The sequence below is a fragment of the Sinocyclocheilus grahami genome, unplaced genomic scaffold (genome assembly GCF_001515645.1).
Source record: "Sinocyclocheilus grahami isolate Dianchi unplaced genomic scaffold, SAMN03320097.WGS_v1.1 scaffold104.1, whole genome shotgun sequence".
NCBI classification, from domain to species: domain Eukaryota; kingdom Metazoa; phylum Chordata; class Actinopteri; order Cypriniformes; family Cyprinidae; genus Sinocyclocheilus; species Sinocyclocheilus grahami.
The window spans coordinates 689,871-713,074 of NW_015505283.1; the positions used below are offsets into that span (position 1 = coordinate 689,871).

At 37.8% G+C, this 23,204-nt stretch overlaps 3 protein-coding genes across 6 annotated transcripts in view; 1 reads left to right on the forward strand and 2 right to left on the reverse strand.

Annotated features, from left to right (window-relative positions):
- Positions 1-304: 304 nt before the first annotated feature.
- On the reverse strand, positions 305-3,394 carry LOC107588514 (2,4-dienoyl-CoA reductase, mitochondrial-like). The gene is made up of 6 exons (XM_016276639.1): positions 3,201-3,394; positions 2,553-2,752; positions 2,062-2,119; positions 1,834-1,920; positions 1,564-1,743; positions 305-331 (listed from the first exon to the last, which is right to left on the reverse strand). Exons 1-6 carry the CDS (start codon positions 3,267-3,269, stop codon positions 305-307), a joined length of 621 nt encoding a protein of 206 aa, XP_016132125.1. The 5' UTR covers positions 3,270-3,394.
- A 94-nt stretch (positions 3,395-3,488) lies between these two features.
- Positions 3,489-17,258, forward strand: LOC107588487 (phosphoinositide 3-kinase regulatory subunit 4-like). 3 transcript variants are annotated; one of them, XM_016276596.1, is made up of 21 exons: positions 3,489-3,718; positions 3,861-3,989; positions 4,072-4,832; positions 4,922-5,055; positions 5,716-6,325; positions 6,898-7,032; positions 7,187-7,408; positions 7,490-7,663; positions 7,744-7,889; positions 8,026-8,229; positions 8,998-9,199; positions 12,102-12,199; positions 12,585-12,807; positions 14,401-14,566; positions 14,658-14,822; positions 14,968-15,179; positions 15,362-15,493; positions 15,886-15,986; positions 16,084-16,172; positions 16,563-16,683; positions 16,772-17,258. In XM_016276596.1, exons 3-21 carry the CDS (start codon positions 4,115-4,117, stop codon positions 16,940-16,942), a joined length of 4,023 nt encoding a protein of 1,340 aa, XP_016132082.1. In that variant the 5' UTR covers positions 3,489-3,718; positions 3,861-3,989; positions 4,072-4,114; the 3' UTR covers positions 16,943-17,258. The 3 variants fall into 3 exon arrangements, with proteins under 3 accessions (XP_016132082.1, XP_016132081.1, XP_016132083.1); XM_016276595.1 differs by lacking the exon at positions 3,861-3,989; XM_016276597.1 differs by lacking the exon at positions 3,861-3,989 and having other exon boundaries at positions 4,096-4,832.
- A 368-nt stretch (positions 17,259-17,626) lies between these two features.
- The window catches only part of LOC107588488 (collagen alpha-6(VI) chain-like), a 29,069-nt gene continuing 23,491 nt past the window's right edge, over positions 17,627-23,204 (reverse strand). For both annotated transcript variants that reach the window (XM_016276598.1, XM_016276599.1), the window contains exons 36-41: positions 22,363-23,022; positions 22,042-22,150; positions 20,533-20,663; positions 19,882-20,052; positions 18,570-18,617; positions 17,627-18,431 (exon numbers count right to left, since the gene is read on the reverse strand). In XM_016276598.1, the coding sequence (XP_016132084.1) occupies positions 18,259-18,431; positions 18,570-18,617; positions 19,882-20,052; positions 20,533-20,663; positions 22,042-22,150; positions 22,363-23,022 (1,292 nt within the window). In that variant the 3' untranslated portion in view covers positions 17,627-18,258. The remainder of the gene's footprint in view (positions 18,432-18,569; positions 18,618-19,881; positions 20,053-20,532; positions 20,664-22,041; positions 22,151-22,362; positions 23,023-23,204) is intronic.

The window sequence follows — 23,204 nt, forward strand, 5'->3', positions numbered from 1 at the left end:
AGACTTGTTATCAATAGTATAATATCTTTAGAATATGTGTTAATGGAGTAATTGATCACATTGTTCAAGGAAGCAGAAAGAGGTCAAAATCATCAGGTGAGAGGCTGGCTGTCTGAATTTGAGCAGCTAATTCTCTCTCTCTCACACACACACACACACTAATGTGACTGAGGCAATGAACAAGAATCATCTTTTCTTGCTTGTTGTCATCGTACCCACACACATACTTAGCTCTTATCATTGCAAAGTAAATGTACATAAAGACAAATGATTTCTTAATTTACAGAGAAGTAATTGCACTGGCTTACTGGTTACAGCCAGAAGCGGTTATCTTAACAGAGAACAAAGAGAGCAGAAAACAGCATGAATGCACATAAATTAGCCTATTATAAAAACAGGCTTGATTACCACAACAAAATCCCACATTTTGACAACTTTTTATGCCACATTTCCAAAAGCATGGCTCATGGGATGTGCAAGAAGCCACAGGCAACCTCATTACAGCATAAACATCAAGACAACGGGCAGTGAAAGAAAAACATGGATCATCTGGACAACCATACATCTCTTGTGCACTCCAAGGCTGCATTTATGTGATTAAAATTACAGTAAAAACAATCCTATTGTGAAATATTACAATTTTAGACAACGCTTTCCCATTCTAATATATCTTAAAATGTAATTTTTTATTCCTGTGATGACAAAGCTGAATTTTCAACACCCATTACTCTTCAGAAATAATTCTAATATGATGATTTGCAAATACTTTTATGCAAATCGTGATTCATTATTTCAGGATTATTTTTGATCAATTTAATGCATTAATAAAAAAAAACATTTGAACAGTAATGTAAAAATAAAGAAATATTTTAGGGTTCTACGTTTATCTCTATTGACAGCATCTGTGACCAGCTACCACAGAAAATTATTTTGACGTGTCCCTCAAAAACAAAAATGCACTTACATAAATTCTTCAGAACAAAAAATAAAATGATCTAAACAGTCCTTTTAGCAATAGGACTACATTTCTGGATGGATGGACTTTTGGTTATACATTTCCGATTTAATATCATGGTTTACCATGTTTACATGTAAAATTAGGTAATTTTGTGGCTGTACTTTTGGAATGATGTACATTGTAAACAATTTTTTGCAAAGCAATGTCAAGCTGCTTAGAATTCTGATACAAGGGCATGTATTTTCAGACTTTTTTATTTTCATTTTTACAAATCGAGAAACACAAAATTATTTAATTTACTTTCTCTTAAATTCAAAACATTCTGTTAACTATTAAAGAATCACTAAAACAAATCCCGCAGATTATCAATAATTTGGGTACTTTTTTGCACTTACTGCCCTCTAGTGGTCATGTACTCAAAATCAACTACTTCCATTAATGATTAATCCAATCGAATTAGAAGCTTTTATCCAAAGAGCCTCCTTACATTAATACACATTATTATATATATATTTTTATCAGTGCATTCCCTTGGCATTGCTAGCACTATGCTCTACTGTTTGTAACGGTAAGCTTTCTATCATAATTAAAAGTTGAATAATTACCTTTGCTCCATTTCTATAAAAATAATAATCACCTTTCTCAGCTTTGATGAGGCGTTTCCCGATGTCTAGCGTGACATATGCGGTGCCGTTCAGCACTATGTCAGTGATGGTTCTCCAGGCATTGGGGGAAAGCTTCTCTGAAGGAGAGATGAAGTTTCCAGCAGCATTGTTTATCACCACCTGTGGGTTGACAAAGCATATCAGAAGCAGTTTTGTGTATTTGGCTGAATCTATTGCATCACTGCTGTTAAGATGGAGACCTAAACCTACATCAGGCAGGCCGACATCATTTACAAGCTGGTTAACAGCAGCCTCCACTGAAGCAGGGTCCCTAACATTACACTGGACGGCATGGACCTGAAACATGAACACATTCATCAAACTCTAGGAGGATGAATACAAGTTCTTCACCATAATCTGGAATCCACATGAACTACTCTAAGGATATGACAATGTTTGCATAGACTTTCATAGGTGGTGTAATAAAAGCAGAGGTACCTTGTTTCCGGTCTGTTGTGAGATTTCATCAGCTGTTTTCTTCAAAACTTCAAGACTTCTGGAAGTGATGTGACGACAGAAGACGCAAGAAAAATAATCGCTCAAATTCAAAGTTATGTAAGCTTTGGCTTTGCTTGTAGGGTGCATTCGCAATTATTCAAGAACTAAAAGACCTACAAATAAAGTGAAGGTATGTCCAAAGTAAGAAGTCTCTTGATGCTCATCAGGGTACATTTACTTGATCAGAATTACAGTAAAATCAATAACAGTATAACAACTTAAAATAACCCTTTTCTATTTGAACATATTGTAAAATGTACTTTATTCTTGTGGCGGCAAAGCTGAATTCCAGTCTTCAGTGTCACATGATCCTTCAGAAATCATGCTTATATGCTGATTTGGTGCTCAAGAAACATTTCCTATTACCAATATTAGGAACAATTGTGCTGCTTAATTCTTTTTTGACATTTTTAACAAGAAGAATAACTAACCTGCTGGCTATCACGCACTCTGCTCCCAGTGAAGACAGAGTGGTGGTCATGGCTTTTCCAAGTCCTGTTCCTCCTCCAGTGATGAAGGCCACTTTGTTTTTGTAAGTTCCTGGGAGAAGCATAACACCTTCAGAAGGTGGGAAGAATCTCGCTTGAGGAGGATTGCTCTGGTATAAACTGCTTGTCCCATTTCCAAACAGCTGTTAAAGGATGCAAAGAGGGTCACTTTATTTTAATACATGAATTCAGTCAGGAATAAATAGTAGCCTAGCTATTATAAATAGCAACTGGGTGAAAGGTCATAATGACAATATAAGTTCTCTGCTGAAGCTAGAGAATTATACATTCTAATGCATGCAATAGGTCTCAAATGAAAAATCAAGTTTGAAAGGCACGATTTTCCTATTCAGTGCACATTATAACAATTAAAAGAGATCATTTTACTCAAATACAACACACTTTGCAAGCTTTAAATTCTCTAAAATGCACACTTAAACGCACAATCTTATATTTTATATATGGTTTATTTATCTAAAGTTCCAGGTAAAGAAATTACTTTATATTGGCAACATTTTATGAGATTTCGAAACTAAATTGTAAATGCATGCACACAATCTTAATTGCACATGGCCAAAATAAAATTCTTACTCGTGCTGGTATGAAGCACTTGTTTGGAGAAACTCTATTTAACAAAGTCAGTCCTCTGAGCAGCGCCATTGCGTCCAAATGAATCTTTTTTTAGAGGGAAAGGGTGTTTTTACAATATCACAACCGGTCACAACGTGCAAATAAACTAGTGTAGTCGGACTCAGTAACGCCTCATGTGATGTGATATGATATCTTCCGGTTTCCGGTTTGCCGGTTGATCTGGGATCAGACACGTGAGACATTTCATCCAATAGCGTGCCGCTATTGAGCTGAGGATCAGATCTCAGATCAACCAATGCACACCTCTAGTTCACTCCTGACTCTGAGACAGAATAACAAACGAAGCGGCTCTTTTATGTACATGTTATATCGTTCGTATGATTTGACATGTTTGTTAGTAACGTTCGTTTTAACCTGGGCAAAATGTAGAATGTCATTTTGAGTAAGGTGGGAAGAAATAACTATTGCTAAGCAGTCGGTTAACGTTAGTTGACAGCGCGCTGGGCTCAAAGAATCAGGTAAACAACCGTTTATTTTTACATCAGTGCTGTAAACAAACAATGTATACGCATATGTACGTGACATAATACTTTATAACTGGCAACTTATATCGAGAGAAAATTGCAATAATGTAAATATTTGAAGTTTTGTGTTTTCTAGCGAGTATTGCTAACAGATATGATGCAGCATTTTGTCTCATGACACTGTATGTGCAGAAGACTGTATACTGAATCTGAAGATTATACTAAATTTATGACAAAACTTTACATGCATCTACTCTAGTTGCAGGTAATGATTAGTAATAATCTTAAGAAAAAGCTGAATGTTGTAATAATAAACTGCAGAACCATCTTCTTTCTATCTGTAATAGGTATACATTTGTCTTTGAGCACAGCCATCTCTGATCCAGTGAGATGGGGAACCAGCTGGCTGGAATTGCTCCGTCACAGATTCTTTCAGTGGATAGTTACTTCTCTGACATCCATGATTATGAATATGACAAAAGTCTTGGCAGTACGCGGTTTTTCAAAGTGGCCCGGGCGAAACATAGAGAAGGATTGGTTGTGGTTAAGGTTTTCGCGATCCAGGACCCCTCTCTGCCCTTGACCAGCTACAAACAAGAGCTGGAGGAGCTGAAAATCAGACTGCACTCCTGTCAGAACTGTCTGCCTTTTCAAAAAGCCACTCTTACTGAGAAAGCAGCCATACTATTTCGGCAGTATGTTCGGGATAACTTGTATGACCGCATCAGCACGCGACCGTTCCTCAACAATGTGGAGAAGAAGTGGATCGCCTTCCAGCTCCTCAATGCTGTGGACCAGGCCCATAAATCTGGTGTGCGTCATGGTGACATTAAAACAGAGAATGTTATGGTGACAAGCTGGAACTGGGTGCTTCTCACAGACTTTGCTAGTTTTAAACCTACATACTTACCTGAAGACAACCCAGCAGATTTCAACTACTTCTTCGACACGTCCAGGAGGAGAACGTGCTATATTGCACCGGAGAGATTTGTGGATGGCAGCATGTTTGCCACAGAAAGTGACCAGACAACTCCGCTTGTGGATCTCTCCAGCAATAGCCAGAGGACCAGGGGAGAACTCAAGCAGCCCATGGACATCTTCTCAGCTGGTATCCATCACCATTATATTTGTTCTGTGTGTTGCATTATAATATGACATATTTTACAAACATCTTTCTCTTTTGTTTTCTTTTGATAGGTTGTGTGATTGCAGAGTTGTTTACAGAGGGTGTCCCACTCTTTGACCTCTCACAATTGCTGGCTTACCGTAAAGGACATTTCCAAACTGAACAAGTGCTGATGAAAATTGAAGATCGCAGTATTAGGGAACTGGTATTTTAGATACTTTGTATTATTTCACTTTAGGTTTTACAAATGTTTACACTACCATTCAAAAGTTTGGGGTTGGTCTGTTGTTGTTTTTTTGTGTTTTTGAAAATGCCTCTTATACTCACTGTGACATATGATAAGACATACAATAAAATTATATTTTGCTATTTTAACATATTTTAAAATAAAATTTATTCTTGTGATGGCAAAGATCAGTTTTCAGCAGCCATTACTCTGGTCTTCTGTGTCACATGATCTTTCAGAAATGATTCTAATATGCAGATTTGGTGCCCAAGAAATATTATTATTATTATTATTAATGTTGAAAGCAGTTGTGCAGCTTAATTTTTGTGGAAATCGTGATGCCTATTTTTTTGGGATCCTTTGATGAATACAAAGTTCAAAAGAGCAGAGATAGAATTTTGTTTGTAATATTTTGAATGTCTTTCCTGTCACTTTTGATCAATGTAATGAATACTTGCTGAATAAAAGTGTTAATTTCTTTTAAAAAAAAATCTTACTGACCCCAATCTTTTGAATGGGGGTGTAATAAATTACATAATTAATACATTTCAAAGTTTATTTATAACCATTTTATAAATAATATGATACTAGTTAGTTAGATACTAGGTAGTACTCTATAATTTCATCCATTCTATGCAGGTGGCACAAATGGTGCAGCGAGAACCGGAAAAGCGTCTGACAGCCGAAGAATATCTAAAGCAGCAGCGAGGCAAAGCTTTCCCAGAAATCTTTTATACCTTCCTTCAGCCCTACATGGCTCAGTTTGCCAAGGAGACCTTCCAGTCTGCTGACGAAAGGGTGTTGGTCATTCGTAAGAACCTGGAGAACATCCTCAATAACTTGTGCAGTGGCGGGCAAACAGGGAAGACTGAAAAACAGGAGAAGGCTTCTCAGGAGCTTAGTTTATCCAAGGAGCAAGGGCTGGTGGTGCTGGTGTCAGTGATCACATCCTGTCTGCAGACACTGCGTTTCTGCGACTCCAAGCTGGCAGCACTGGAGCTGATTCTTCATCTGGCAGGCCGGCTGAATGTGGAGATTGTGCTGGACAGGATTACACCTTACTTACTGCACTTCTGCAATGACTCGATGCCGCGCGTCAGGGCTGAGGCTGTCCGCACACTGACTAAAGTGCTGGCGCTGGTCAAGGAGGTCCCTCGCAATGATGTCAATATCTACCCAGAATACATTTTACCTGGGATTGCCCACTTGGCCCAAGATGAAGCCACAATCGTCAGACTTGCTTATGCAGGTAGTTTTAGTGCTAAAATAAATGCTGGAGTAAATTATTCCCTAAATTGTCATGTCTAAATTGCTCTTTTTTAAAATGTGTAAATACTAGTTTTCACAATCCAATCAGTCTCTGATTTTAAATAAAAAAATAATTTGAGAAAATAAATCATTTAAATTGGAAATACTTTGATATTTCTTAGATCACACAAGTAAAATGGATTGTGATGGATTGTGAAAGCCATTTCATATTGACGTCAATGTATATTTATATAATTTAATGCAATTCCTTATATTATATTACAGTTCAAATGTTTGGGGTCAGTAAGATTTTTTAAAATAAGCAATTCATAGTTTTATACTTTTCTGCAAAAAAGTGCAAAAGTGATAGCAGTGACATTTAAAATATGAAACACTTTTATTTCAAATAATTGCTAATTAATCATTTTAAAATATAAAGCAGTTGTTTTTACAATGTTACTATTTTTACAACATTTTCAATCAAATAAACAACCTGGGTGAGCAAAAAAAAAAAACATTAAAAAAAAACCAAATATTTGAATATATTATATTATATTATATTATATTATATAGAGAACATAGCACACTTGGCAGAGACAGCGCTTCGTTTTCTGGAGCTGGTGCAGGAGAATAATTTGAGCTCTGAACAAGACCTCAATGGAGAGGACACAGAAGAAACTCTTCACCCCAATGAAAACTATGATTCAGGTAAATAGCTGCTCTTCCATAAAATCTCACTTTTATGGTAGTCTTAAAAAGGTTAATAGATATTGTCCGTATATAACTGTTTGCACTACAGTAATAGCCAGCTTGCATGGCTGTCATTAAAATGCTGTGGATATGATCCATCCCTTGTCCAAAGAGCTGCAGGCCTTGCATGAGATGGTTCAGCAGAAGGTGGTGACTTTACTGAGCGACCCCGAGAACATTGTCAAACAGACGCTGATGGAGAACGGCATCACACGCCTCTGCGTGTTCTTCGGCAGGCAGAAAGCCAATGATGTCCTTCTCTCCCACATGATCACCTTCCTCAACGACAAGAATGACTGGCACCTCCGTGGAGCTTTCTTTGACAGCATAGTAGGTAGGTTGCCGTCACCGTGACACTTCATATAATATCAGAGAGTCACTCACAACATGTAACCAAATCTCCTCCCCCCTGCAGGTGTAGCAGCATATGTGGGCTGGCAGAGTTCCTCCATCCTGAAGCCTCTTCTGCAGCAAGGCCTGAGTGACGCTGAGGAGTTTGTCATTTATAAAGCTCTCAATGCCCTCACTTGCATGTGTCAGCTGGGGCTACTGCAGAAACCTCACATCTACGAGTTTGTCAGTGATATTGGTGAGAGAAATTCTGCTCTCTTGTACGCCGTTGTATAATGTGCTTCATAATTATTGTGTATAATTGTTACTGTTCCACAGCTCCTTTCTTATGTCACCCCAATCTGTGGATCCGCTATGGAGCTGTGGGATTCATCACTGTTGTCGCTCAGCACCTCAACATCGCTGACGTCTACTGCAAACTCATGCCTCATCTCAACCCTTTCATCACACAGCCTATTATACAGGTGATTAGTCACAACTACTCTGAATAAAATTCTCCTTTTGTGTTTCACAGAAGAAATTAAGTTATAAAGGTTAGGAACAACAAATTATGGCAGAATTTTCACTTCAATTTTCAACTCTTTTTCTGCCTTTGGACAGATTGATAAGAAGATTGTGTTGCTCAGTGTGCTGAAAGAACCTGTAAGTCGCTCAATCTTTGATTATGCGCTGCGTTCCAAAGACATCGGAAGCCTCTTCAGACACCTGTTACTCCGCCAAAAAAAGCGCAACGGCTCCATCCCAGAATGCCCCATTCCTGAGGATCCCGCAATTGCCCAGCTGCTTAAGAAACTTCTTTCACAGGTCAGGAAATGTTTTATTTTTTATTTTTTTCATTTATTTTTTAATTACTATTAATATATTTTATTTTAATATTTAATTAGATTTTTATTATCTTCATTAATGTATAAGGCTGCTGTTCAAATTTCTTTGTTCAAAATCATTTTTAAATGAGGAAATAATTACATTATTGTTTTAGAACAACACTTCTGTTGTGAAATAGCCATAGCACTGACACTAACCCTAACCCTCTAAGAAATTACAGTTTTTTAAAAACATATTTTTATTGTATAAAAGACATAGAAGATAACATGAAAATATTTATTAAATTATTTATATATAATCTTAACTCCCCACCCCCCAAAGCATCCAAGAAAATTCAATTATACAGGTAAAGAAGTTGTTATACAAAGGCTAAGACCGATATATCCACATATTTTCACATACAAAAGTGCATATTTACGCATATCAATCAGTAGGGTGAGAGGTATTTTTTGCCTGTGCCGATATTTGGTTATTTTCCAGAAACTGTTTAAACAGATCCCAAATGTTATGGTAGTCCTTTAGTTTGCCCTTTATATACTGTAGGTTACTCTTTCCAATACAATACAATGTGCCAAATCTTTCAACCAATGGTCAATGGATGGACCTTCTATGTTCTTCCAGTAGAATTCTATCAAACGAATAATGACTGATTAATAGAAGTTTTGTTTCAGGAACAACAAGGCATGTTACCTTGACTTATGTCACACTTGTCTAAATTGTTAAGCCGTATCATGTGGTTTCTATCAGGGGATGACGGAGACTGAGGAGGACAAGCTCCTAGCTCTGAAAGACTTCATGCTCAAGTCCAACAAGGCCAAAGCCAACATCATAGACCAGAGTCACCTGAGTGATGGAGCCCACAGTGGAGTCATTGATCTCGGTACACTGGGCATCACTGGCCGACAGGTGGACCTCATCAAGCCCAAGCAGGAGTTTGAAGACAAGAGAGGTGGGTGACACACTGTCTGCATTCATATTTACTGTTATTTGAGGATATGTATACACTTCTCATGTCATTGGGTCGCCATTTAAAATTAATGTCTAATTTTCATTTGTTTACAGACTTCATCCCTTCTGCCTCTGGTATATTGTTTAGATCTCAAGTAGCCGAGCTCTGTTTGAAGTTATAATCACTCACTTTGACTAACTCGGAGGCTTTGTGTGTCTAATGCTGGGTACACACTAAAAGATTTTCAAAATGTGAGAGACCACAAACATGAGGACAAAAAAATCCTAGATTTAACCGTTTTGCTCCTATAGTGTGTGGTGTGCCACAATGTGACAAAGACAGCACACCACACAGCAACAGATTTTCTCGCAAAATCTCTCGAGACATGAGAATAAACATGGCGGACGATAGGCAGGAAGAAATTGTGATGATAGTGTTTGGAATGATTTTGACAGAAAATGGACACATTGTATAAACAATCGACAAGCTGATCCTCCATCTCTGCTGTCCAAATCCTTTTGTGCTGCGCCATGACTGCGTTTCTTATGCTTCCGTCTTCTGTCAGCTCGCTTTCTGATTGGATATTTTTTCGTTTCACGTGATAATCTCCAGATCGTACGCGTGCTTGTCCTCGGGGTTCTCCCCACACATCAGGATTTCTGATTCGCGATCGGGGCACCTCCGATGTTCTTCCGAGCAGATTCAGTCACTCTTAACACACCTCACACCACAGGAAAATCTGATAAGATAACCTTTAGAACCACCAAGATAATGGGGACATTAGCTAGGATTGTCGGAAGGGGAGAAATCGGCCCAAAATCAGCACCATTATCTTGTGGTGTGTACCCAGCATAAATCTGAGAATTCACAATAACAGGCAGATGTGATGTGGATGTATACACTTTGTTTTGCACGACAGCTCATGTTGGCTAATGCTTTTTTGCAGTCAGTTTGTTACGAACCAGTAGGAGTGTACTTTCAGAGTGTTCAGTATGGCTGCTAGTGACTAAATTAATTCAGTCATAAAAGATTATATTTTTTCCAGTATACACTAGCATTCAAAAGTCTTATTCAGTAAGAATTCACTGAAATGATCAGAAGTGACAGTAAAAACATTTCGATGTTAAAAAATATTTCTATTTCAAATAAATTTTTCTTTTAAACCTTTTGTTCATTAATGCTGAAATAAGCACCAAATCAGTATATCAGAATGATTTTTAAAGGATCATGCAACATTAAAGACTGTCTGCTAAACATCCAGCTGTTATTATAAAAATACAATATAAAATATATATTAAAATAGAAAAGTTATTTCAAATTGTAATATTACGTTTTTTTTTTTAACATTTCAAAATCATTTAAAAAAATGATTGCTTTCCAAAGGGCCCCATTCCAATGGATAAAGATACATTTATACTTTTTTATACTTAATAGATTTATACCTTATTAATCCTCACACGCTTTTTGAGCTAGTGTGAAAATGTGTAAAACTGCAGCTATATAGTGTTTGGAATGATTTTGACAGAAAATGGACACATTGTATAAACAATCGACAAGCTGATCCTCCATCTCTGCTGTCCAAATCCTTTTGTGCTGCGCCATGACTGCGTTTCTTATGCTTCCGTCTTCTGTCAGCTCGCTTTCTGATTGGATATTTTTTCGTTTCACGTGATAATCTCCAGATCGTACGCGTGCTTGTCCTCGGGGTTCTCCCCACACATCAGGATTTCTGATTCGCGATCGGGGCACCTCCGATGTTCTTCCGAGCAGATTCAGTCACTCTTAACACACCTCACACCACAGGAAAATCTGATAAGATAACCTTTAGAACCACCAAGATAATGGGGACATTAGCTAGGATTGTCGGAAGGGGAGAAATCGGCCCAAAATCAGCACCATTATCTTGTGGTGTGTACCCAGCATAAATCTGAGAATTCACAATAACAGGCAGATGTGATGTGGATGTATACACTTTGTTTTGCACGACAGCTCATGTTGGCTAATGCTTTTTTGCAGTCAGTTTGTTACGAACCAGTAGGAGTGTACTTTCAGAGTGTTCAGTATGGCTGCTAGTGACTAAATTAATTCAGTCATAAAAGATTATATTTTTTCCAGTATACACTAGCATTCAAAAGTCTTATTCAGTAAGAATTCACTGAAATGATCAGAAGTGACAGTAAAAACATTTCGATGTTAAAAAATATTTCTATTTCAAATAAATTTTTCTTTTAAACCTTTTGTTCATTAATGCTGAAATAAGCACCAAATCAGTATATCAGAATGATTTTTAAAGGATCATGCAACATTAAAGACTGTCTGCTAAACATCCAGCTGTTATTATAAAAATACAATATAAAATATATATTAAAATAGAAAAGTTATTTCAAATTGTAATATTACGTTTTTTTTTTTAACATTTCAAAATCATTTAAAAAAATGATTGCTTTCCAAAGGGCCCCATTCCAATGGATAAAGATACATTTATACTTTTTTATACTTAATAGATTTATACCTTATTAATCCTCACACGCTTTTTGAGCTAGTGTGAAAATGTGTAAAACTGCAGCTATAGATGAAGTTGCAGGTGGTTGCAGAATTATAATTTTTTTTTTAAGAGTTAATTATTTCAACATATTGTATAGTCCTCTTCATTTCTAGTGTATTTGGGAAGTAAAGTTTATTCCGTCTTCTATGAAAATTCACTTTTTGAACTAATATTAATTTACTTAATTTAAGTACTATATGTCAGTGTGTGCTGACTAAATCAATTGCCTGATTTCATTTACACATGTCAGTCCGCATCTTAACGCTTTAACAGAGCACCGAGTGTTTTAGAAACCAGAAATGCATCTTCTATTAAAACCAATTTTAAATTAGGTCAATTTTGTTTGTCTTTTTGCAGCTCGCAAACATACGAAACAGGACTCCAACTTGAACGAAGAGTGGAAGAGCATGTTTGGTTCGCTGGACCCTCCCAGCTCGGCACAGACACCCTCGACGGTACGTAATGTTTTAGTTCCGAGCAGTGGTGGGGAGCCCAACGGAACTTTGGCCGGAGAGCGCCTGCGATCTGAGAGTTCCTTACAGATTCTTTACCTCTCTCATGTTCCATCCTCAGCCCAGGTCGACCTCTGAGCCGACAGTGTGCTATCGTCCCTCCCCTGCTCTTTCTCTGCCCTCTCCTTTCATCCTCTTCCATCAACACCTTTTTTTATTGTGCATTTGTCCGTGTTGCAGCTTTGTAGTTTTTTTCATCATGTTTGCACAAACATGCAGGAATGTGCTGGATTTTCCCAGATTAAATGTATTAGCATGTTGTTCTTAAATAATACTGATGATAAATGACTAAAATCTTTATCTTAAACCACTCCCTGTTACTCTTCAGATTCCTGAAAGTGGAGCCATGCAGCCCAGGAAAACCACAGCACTCCCTACTATTCAAGTGGTACAGTCTGTAACCGGAGCGTCCACGTACCAGCGGCGCATCACCACATGCAAGGCAGAGCTACAGCAGCTGGTGCAGCAGAAAAGAGAGCAATGCAATGCAGAACGCATGGCCAAACAGATGATGGAGAGTGCAGAGTGGGAGAGCAAGCCTCCACTGCCAGGTACAGCAGTCACATGCTACCTAGCTAATACAAGTACATTGTGTGGCTGTCTAGCCTCTGCTTGCTCGGTCTTGTACAGAAATCATCTGCAGCTTTTGTTGACCTGTTTTTTATTTTATTTATACCTGTTTTTTGTTGACTTTTGTTGACCTGTTTTTTATTTTTTATATTTAAAATGCAAAGACATTTTAATTGGGAACTAAAAACTAAAAGCACCATTTTCATGGGTTATGTAAAGGATTAAAAAAAAGATTGATTTGAATTGGACTGCAGTATTATATATATTTTTATAATGAAATCATTTGAAAAATGCTGCTGTTCATTAATCTGTTTGATATCACAGGACAGTGGATCTCAGCCTCAAAGGTCCCCCATTGTCCAATAGTAACTATATACAGTGGTGGCCAAAATGATTAGAACTCTAGTATTTTCACCAGCTAAAAAATGGTTTGAAGTCAGTTATTTCTATCTTTTGCTGTAGTGTGTCAGTAGGAAATATCAAGTTTACATTTCCAAACATTCATTTTGCTTTTAATTGCAATAATCCAGTGAGATTTTTGTTTGCACAAGGAGTCTGACAACAGCCAGTGCTCCACACAGAGATCTGATCTCATCATCATCCAGTCTGTCTGGAATGGCATGAAGAAACAGAACAAACTGAGACAGACTAATTCCAGAAGAACTGTGGCAAAGTCTCCAAGATTCTTCAAGAGACCTACCTGCAGAGCTACTGAAAAACTATGCGCAAGTGCACCTAGGGCAAAAGCTGCTTTAAACGCAAAGGATGGTCACACCAAATGTTGATTTAATTTAGTTAATAGAAGTTAATTGATAAAGAAAATCTATTTATGACATTATTTTTGACAGCATCCTCATTTTACAGCATTTTTACACAAGTGGTAAAAAATCTTGTGTAATATAACTTGTTAGTTTGCTGGTTTTTATTGTATTTGTTATACTTATATATTTTTTAAATTGTTTTTGCCATGAAAATAGCCTAAGATGCTGACATGGCATTAAATAAATATATACTATACTTTACACAAGTGCCTAAAACTTTTAACAGTACTGTAGCTTTGCAGGGAGGTCTCTTGAAGCATCTTGGAGACGTTGCCACAGTTCTTCTGGATTTAGTCCGTCTCAGTTTGTTCTGTTTCTTCATGTCTTTCCAGACACAGACACACACACATATTTTTATTATTAAATATATAAAAAAATAAAGAATATAAAAATATAAAACAAATATTATAACAGTAGTATTATATATACACATATAGAGGTGTGTGTGTATATATACAGTGGGTACGGAAAGTATTTTTCACTTACATTTTTCACTCTTTGTTATATTGCAGCCATTTGCTAAAAGGGAGTGTTACAAAAATATTACAGACAACAAACTGCTAATGTATGTTTGATGATGATCAAATTCTGAATATCATGAAGTTGTTTTAAAAGATATTGCTCCATTAAGTAACTTTTTTTTAGTGGCTTGTAGTGTAACTAACTTTTTTTGAACTACTTTAAATTGGAGTTCCTAGCTTGTTTGCCTCATACAGGTTATTTCCACTGGTAACCACAGCTGTTACATTGCAGGATGGCATCCAAAAGGTCTTCTAGTGGCCCATCTCCACGAGCACAAATCTGCAGTGAACCGAATCCGAGTCTCTGACGAGCACTCCATCTTTGCTACATGCTCCAATGATGGAACTGTAAAGATCTGGGACAGCCAGAAAATGGAGGGCAGGACGACCACCACAAGGTAGATAATATCTATACAATGTTTATAAATTGTCTAGGTTGTTGTTTTACTGTTATGTGAGCTGAAATGATTGAAAATGTGATCATTTCAGGTCTGTGCTGACGTATTCTCGGATTGGAGGCCATGTGAAAACACTGACCTTTTGTCAGGGGTCACATTACCTTGCTGTTGCATCAGATAATGGTTCCATCCAGCTTCTTGCAGTTGAAGCAAACAAGCCACCCAAATCACCCAAAGTCCAGCCCTGTCAGACCAGGTGTGTGCAGGTCATGTAACTCTACTTGTAGCATCCTAAATTTGTGTGCTGCCATACAATGGTACAAATGAGTAAATCAAGACCATCACACTCAGGTCAGTGTCACTCAACCAGTCAGATCAGTAAGCCATTGAGTCTCTTCCAGGTTCCTAGATCCCAAGGATGAGGGCTGTGCGGTGGACGTACATCACTTTAACTCAGGGGCACAGACGGTTCTGGCCTATGCCACTGTGAACGGTTTTTTGGTGGGTTGGGATCTCCGCAGCAATAGCAATGCCTGGACCCTCCGCCATGACTTGCGCCTAGGCCTCATCACTTCCTTTGCTGTGGACATGCACCAGTGTTGGCTGTGTGTGGGTAAGAGGGCTGGATAGTTTGGGTGGTGTTTCTTGGTGCTCGTACAAGCAAGTGAAGCAGACATGTGTGCCGATCAAACCCAAATTACAGAAGAATGTTTTCAGGAAATCCCTATACCATTATAGTGATTCATAAGGTTTGCTGTATCAAGCTTGGACTTATTTTATGTCTTACTTACACAGGCACAAGTAATGGCACAATGGCTTGCTGGGATATGCGTTTTCAGTTGCCAATTTCCAGCCACTCCCACCCAGCCCGAGCGAGAATCAGACGCCTGCTGAAGCATCCACTCTACCAGTCCTCTGTCATTGCAGGTAAAAAGTCTCTTATGATCACCAATGCTACATTTATTTGATCAAAATAAAGCAATATTTTGAAATACTATTACAATTTAAAATATATTTTAAAGTATAATTTAGTCCAGTGATGGAAAAGCAGAATTTTCAGAAGCAATTACTCCGATGATCCTTCACAAATCATTCTAATAAGCTGATGTGATGCTCAAGATTCTCAATGTTGAAAACAGTTTTTCTAAAGAAGAGAAAGTTTAAAAGAACAGCATTTATTTTTTTATTTTTTGTAATTACAAGTCTTTACTGTCACTTTTGAGGAATTTAATGTATCCTTTCAGAATAAAAGTATTGATTTCTTAAAAATATCTAAAATGGAGTAGGAATGTTTTAAAGGTTTTTCTTATTCTCTTCAGCTGTCCAAGGTAACAATGAGGTGTCCATGTGGGATATGGAGACTGGAGACAGGAAGTTCACCCTGTGGGCTAGCTCTGCACCTCCTCTTTCAGAGATGCATGTATGTAGTCACTTCTGCATCACAATACATGTTCACAATAATAAATAAATCCAGATTTGGCTGCTTTCATTACACTGAAATCTGTTGTTCTCTACAGCCCTCTCCTCACAGTGTTCATGGGATATACTGCAGCCCTGCTGATGGCAATCCTCTCCTACTTACAGCTGGATCTGACATGAGAATCAGGTGAGACTAATTAGCGAACTAATCACTGTTGAGGGGTGATGATTTAGCTGGTTAGAAGGCATTAAGGCTTGTTCGAATGCAATGTTTGCACAACAACCTGTTTTTCAAAGACTACCTCCACATGAATGTGAAATATTTCAAATTTGAAAGCGACATTTTTGTTTCCATTCAAACGAATTAAGCACTTTCCAAATATCTCGAACCCTCAGTAGAATTTCAAATTATATCTTCATACAAAATCAGCTGCATCAGATTTATACACAACCAATATTTCCACAAGCAAATATTATTAATTGGGTGCAAGAGTTTTACATTCCCAAGGTTATGAGAGCATGTGCAGATATATTGAGCATGTTATGAATTAGAGTGTGTTCTGTATAATATCTGCAGGTTTTGGGATTTGGCCTACCCTGAGAGGTCATACGTCGTCGCAGGCGGTGCAAACGACTCGCTTCACTGTCCTTCTGTGTTCTACAACCGCAAGATCATCGAAGGAACAGAAGTAGTACAGGTCTGAACCATATTTCCATCTGATTTTCTGTTTTCTGCACATTTATATTTGATTGATCTTCTCCTCCGTCTCCCTCCAACCTAACCAGGAGATCCACAGTAAGCAGAAAAGCGGATCCACTGAGGACACACCCCGACGTGGCCCAGAATCCTTTCCTGTGGGTCACCACGACATCATTACTGATATTGCGACTTTCCAGACCACCCAGGGCTTTATAGTCACCTCCTCTAGAGATGGCATTGTCAAAGTCTGGAAGTGAGAGAAACCCTGTGCCAAGATGGGACACGTTAAATTGACATCCGATCAAGTGCACTGTAAATTTAAATATAATGCCAATTAATATAATTAAGTAATTTAGGATCAAATCCACTTTAAAAAATAAAATGTAACTATATAAAACCCTGAAAGCCAACAGTTGGTGTGTGTGAACAGTTTGCTTTGTATGTTTTTGTTTTTTTATGATCACACTGCAGAAAACAGGACATGGTGAGCTAAAACAGTGTTTCACGCAGTAGTTACACTTATAGTGTTATTTCTGCACAGCTAAACCCATGTAGTTTTGTTTTGAGGCCTGAGTGCAAGACATGGATGGGGATGAAACTTGCATTATAATCAATCACTTTGTAATAGTTATGGATATTACTGAATAAATGTCATGACATATATGTATTCGCTTTTTTGGTGGAAAAAAACATTGAGCACAGCATATTTAGCATTGTTTCAAGTGAACATGAAACATCTAAAATGACCCATGGATTCCCAAATGAATAAAATCAAGTCCAACTGTACTTTTTTATTCTGGAAAACCTGGTCAGATTACAGAAGTAAAACAGGTTGTGAGCAGTTTTTCCACATTTTTAAAGATTAAAAAATGCATACATTTAACAAATGTGTAATTACTGAAAACTATTTTAATCAAAACAGTATAAAAATGTTTTATTGCACATTACTAGTGCTGTCACAGAACATCTTCACTGGAAAACTTTATATACATTTACAATCGACACACAACTGTGACTTACAGAAGTGTATTTTTTTTTTTTGCATTTTTGCCTTTATTATGATAGTACAGATCAGAATTGACAGGAAGCAAAGTGGGAGAGAGATGGGGGCATGATCGGGAAAGGTCCTCAAGTCCGAATTCGAATTTGGGACGCCCATAACGCAACAACGCTAACTTTTTAATAACTTTTTATTTCACAAATATAAAAAATATTCTCATAATTTTGAGAAAAAAGTCTGAATTGCGAGATTAAAAACTGATTTTATATCAAAACTCTGAAAGAAGAAGTGCAAGAGAAAAAGTAAGAACTGTGAGATAAAAATCCACAATTATCTTTTTTTATCCCTTGGCAGAAACAGCAAAGCTTCCATACTCAGCTGACCATAAAAGTACCACGAACATAAACAAAATATATGCTTATTTGCTATTGTGTTCTGGTGCCTGTGAATAATTATGTGGCTTTTGTTGTATAACCTGCACAAATATAATTTTCTAGCTCAGAGAGAATGATTGCTAAATATGAGAGTGAAGAAAGTCTTTGCTCAAAAGTGTCATTCGGAAAGTGATCCTGGTTAAATGTCTCTTACACAAAGAGCTTCACATTCCTCCTGAGTGTTAAACCTGTTTTTGTTTCCTCCACATCCTCCAAACCAGAAGTGAATGCATTCATTCTGCTGGATGTCATAGTGCCAGCTAAAAACATAGTCACTGCAGGGCCCCACATCCTGTTTCATGAAGCACGCATCTGTGAGAGGAAACATCAGGAAAGAGTTCAGTCAGTGACACTTCTGGAGATATATTGTTATCGCCAGATCAAATCCTTTTAACCACGAGAGTCAGCAAAAGCCAGACAAACAAGTTACAGACACAGCTCATTTCTCACCATCCACTAATACCGTTTCCTCTTTTGCTTGCAGGATTACGTCAGGATCTGGAGATTTAATAAAGAATAAAAATGTTTCAGCAGTTATTTTATATAGACAAAGTACCTTGAGTGATTGTTGATTTCTTAAAAGTACAGTTTGTCATTTCCGTGCCACTAGAGGCTACAAAAAGAATTGCAAATTGTTCATAGGACTTGACATAGTAACCAATGAGTTTTGGGTGGGACTACATGCTTTTCCAAACAACCCTGCAGAAAAATGAAAAATACATTAAACTAGACTAATAATAATAATTCATTACATTTATATAGTGCTTTTCTAGGCACTCAAAGCGCTTTACATAGTGGGGGGTCTCCTCATCCACCACCAGTGTGCAGCATACACACCAGAACGCCCACCACACACCAGCTTATTGGTGGAGAGGAGACAGAGTGATGAAGCAGTTCAGTAGATATGGGGATGATTAGGAGGCCATGATGGTCAGAGGCCAATGGGCGAATTTGGCCAGGATGCTGAGGTCACACCTCTACTCTTTTTTGAAGGACATCCTGGGCTTTTTAATGAACACAGAGAGTCAGGACCTCGGTTTAACGTCTCATCCGAAAGATGGTGCTTTTTGTCAGTATAGTGTCCCCTCACTACACTGGGGCATAAGGACCCACACAGACCACAGGGTGCGCACCCCCTGCTGGCCTCACTAACACCGCTTCCAGCAGCAACCTAGTTTTCCCAGGAGGTCTCCCATCCAGATACTGACCAGGCTAAACCCTGCTTAGCTTCAGTGGGCAACCAATCTTGAGCTACAGGGCGATATGGCAGTGGCTAATCTGACAAAGACTAATCTGTTTTGCTGGTCATTGTCGGTCTGTCAGAATGGTATGTTGGCTAGATTTAGAAGGGTTCTTGGGCAATTTTTTCAGTTATTCAGGCTGAAAGACTGACCAGATTTCTGAAATGGAAACCTGGGACATTTTGAAGTTCCACTGTAAAAATACCATTGAAATCTCACTTGTTATTATAAATGAATTAAAGTATAAAGACAATACATTTAAAATATATATATATTCTACAGTAGCTGAAGGTCTGTTTGCCCTGGCTGGAGGACCAGCTTAAACCAAAAAAGCTCCATTCACATTTTCTTTAAAAATCTACAGTAGCTATTTTTGCAACTTGGTTTGGTTCTGCTAGTGACACAGACATTAAACATTTAAGCATCTTATATTCAAGGTTAGGTTACATTCAGCTATTTGAACTTTAATAGCAAAGCATATTTACAATGATTTATTATGAGACACTGCACAAAGGACTTACTTTGTTTGCCACAGATCTGAAGGCATTCCTTTTCTGAATTAAACCGGTTACTGTTACCGTCACAACCCCCGTACCAGAAGGGTAAACATGTACCAACTGCTTCATTATAGTACCAGCGCTGCACATATTCACCACAGATGGTGCCACGGTCACTGTTCAGGTGACACGGATCTGAAAGCAAAACACTTATTTACTGTTAAGGAACAGTAAAGGATACAGAGGATCTTGTAAAGTAATTATTTATGAAGTGAAAAAAAAGGTGAAGTGACGTGTGGCGACCCATACTTGGAATTTGTGCTCTGCATTTAACCCATCCAAGTGCACAGCACACACACACACAGAACAGTGGGCAGCCATATTGCTGCGGCGCCCAGGGAGCAGTTGGGGGTTCGGAGCTTTGCTCAAGGGTCTCACCTCAGTCGTGGTATTGAGAGTGGAAGAGAGCACTGGTTATTCACTCCCCCCACCAACAATTCCTGCTGGACCTGAGACTCGAACCCGCAACCTTCGGGTTACAAGTCCGACTTCTTTAACCATTAGGCCAAGAATTACACAAGCAATGTCTATATAAAATTGCTTTTGTTTAAAGTGAAATATAATTCACTAACACTAGAGACACTGTAATGTGAGCTGAGGTTTTTAAGAACGTACTGTCAGTGCGGTCAATAGGAGACTTGACTCCTGAGTTCTGCTGGTCCTCAGTCTCCTCCACTGCAGCGTCTTCTTCCTCCACTTCCTCTTCCACCCCTACATCTGGGTATGCAGTGGATGGCACAGGAACACTAGGAAATAGCATTTGTTTTGAGCATAATTTATAATAAATTAAATTGATTATAATTTATAATTAATTATAAATAAATTTAGATTTGAATGAAATAAATTACATTTACATTTAGTCATTTAGCAGACACTTTTATCCAAAGTGACTTACATACAAATGAGAACAACAGAAGCAATGTAATATATGAATGTATTTATTAATTGCAGGTTTATTTTAATAACCTGCATCTTTGTAAATAAGTACCTGCTTTCTTTCTATGTAAATTACATTATAAATAAACATACATTACATACATTATAAATAAACAAATCTATGTATAAATGAAAACAAAAATGATATACAGTGGGTACGGAAAGTATTCAGACCCCCTTAAATTTTTCACTCTTTGTTAAATTGCAGCCATTTGCTAAAATCATTTAAGTTATTTTTTTTTCCTCATTAATGTACACACAGCACCCCATATTGACAGAAAAACACAGAATTGTTGACATTTTTGCAGATTTATTAAAAAAGAAAAACTGAAATATCACATGGTCCTAAGTATTCAGACCCTTTGCTGTGACACTCATATATTTAACTCAGGGGCTGTCCATTTCTTCTGATCATCCTGGAGATGGTTCTACACCTTCATTTGAGTCAAGCTGTGTTTGATTATACTGATTTGACTTGATTAGGAAAGCCACACACCTGTCTATACAAGACCAACCTGCATCTTATTAAGAAGCTTTTTTCCATGTACTTATTTATTGCAGGCTTATTTTATTAAACTGTAAATAGGTATCTGCCTGCTTTCCATGTAAATTACATTTATAAAACATTTAAAAAGGTAACCTGAATCATTTTAAATATACACCTGCCTCCTATGTAAATTACATTTGTTATATGTAAATTACATTCACTATTTATTTATTTATTTTCATTTTATTTCATTTCAGATTTTATTAACCTGCCTTTCTATGTAAATAAATAAATGTATATTCATAAATAAATAAATATACTCTATTGCCAGTTTTAAGCTGCGTCTTAATAAGTTCCTGCCTTTTTTAATGTAAATTACATTCATAAATAAATTCACTGCAAATTTATTAACCTGAATTTTACTAACCTGCACCTTTCTATGTAAATGACATGCATTATATGTAAATTACATTCACTATAAATAAATGTATATATAAATAAACATGTATTTATTTATTTATTTATCACTATTGCAGCTTTATTTTATTAACCTGCAGCTTATTAAATAAGCACCTTCCTTCTTACTATGAAACTAAATAAATAAATACTCAGTTCAATGTTCAGTGTTACTTCTATGACCTCAAACAAACAGATATTTAACATTAGATTAGAACAACAGATCAGATTTTGTCAGATGATACCTATATACAGGTCTCTCTGCAGCCTCGAAGTCCAAACGCTGACCTGGACGATGTTGAAAATTGCTACACTGACGCTGGAGTGATGGAGGAGGGTAGGAGTTCACATTTTCTGCAATCACAAATAAACTATATTAACACAAACAAGCCCCTCAAGATGAACAAATTTATGCAAAGCCATCCTAATAATTTATTCACCCTCATGGTAAAAACACATGTTTTTTGTGCTTTCTGATTGTCATCAGTGTGAGCAGTTTGACTGGCTGAACTATCCCAAAGTTTAAGTCCTCAAATCTGCATTAAATGACATAAAGCATTCCTTACTGCTCAGAATGTGGAAGAACGTCCTCATGAAGCGCTGCGCATACTCAGGTTCTCCATGTTTCAAGTGTCCCAGGTGAATGATGTGCTGTTCTAAGGGGTAGCTGGCAAGCTCCTCCACCTGAGCAGAGCTGATGTGGTCACCCACCGTCAGGGTGAAGAGAACAACACCCTCACACTTTGCCACCCTGGAGATAAGGTCCAGCTTCGCTCTGTCCTGAGATGCCATCTCCTCTCCAATGATGGCCAACACCACCTTGTTTTTGCGGCCCTTAGGAGCAGTGAGGATGCCCTGCATTATGACGTATTCCATCGCAAGATCCAGTCGGGAAGAGCCTCCGGTTTGCTGTAGATCCTGGTAGATGCTCCGCTTCATTAAACTGCGATCTGGGAACTGTTGGAAGCTGAAAACAACGGACTGGGCTTCACTGTACGAGGAGCTCTGCTGGTAGACGGCCACTCTCGCTTGTCTGTCAGCCCCGTTGGGTTGACTGCTCACGACGATCTGATCGAGCACACCGCCGAGCACCTCCTTCACACCCTCGTACTCGTCAGACAGGATGCTACGGGAGCCGTCCACAATCACTGCTAAGTCCATGTCCACCTCCTGAGGAGCAGATGGCAGGTTGGTGCCGTCACATTCTCTAGCTGGTCTGCAGGGATCTTAGAAGAGAAAAGAGAGCTGATCACAAACAAACTAGACCACAGACCTCCATAGGGAGATCTGCAGAAATCAAACACCTATCATTCACAATGTTCTACACATACTCCATTCCTCGCATGTATGTTTATTAAACAGTTTTTTGTATTATTTAATGCTTTTAGCTATCTATCCGAATATAGTA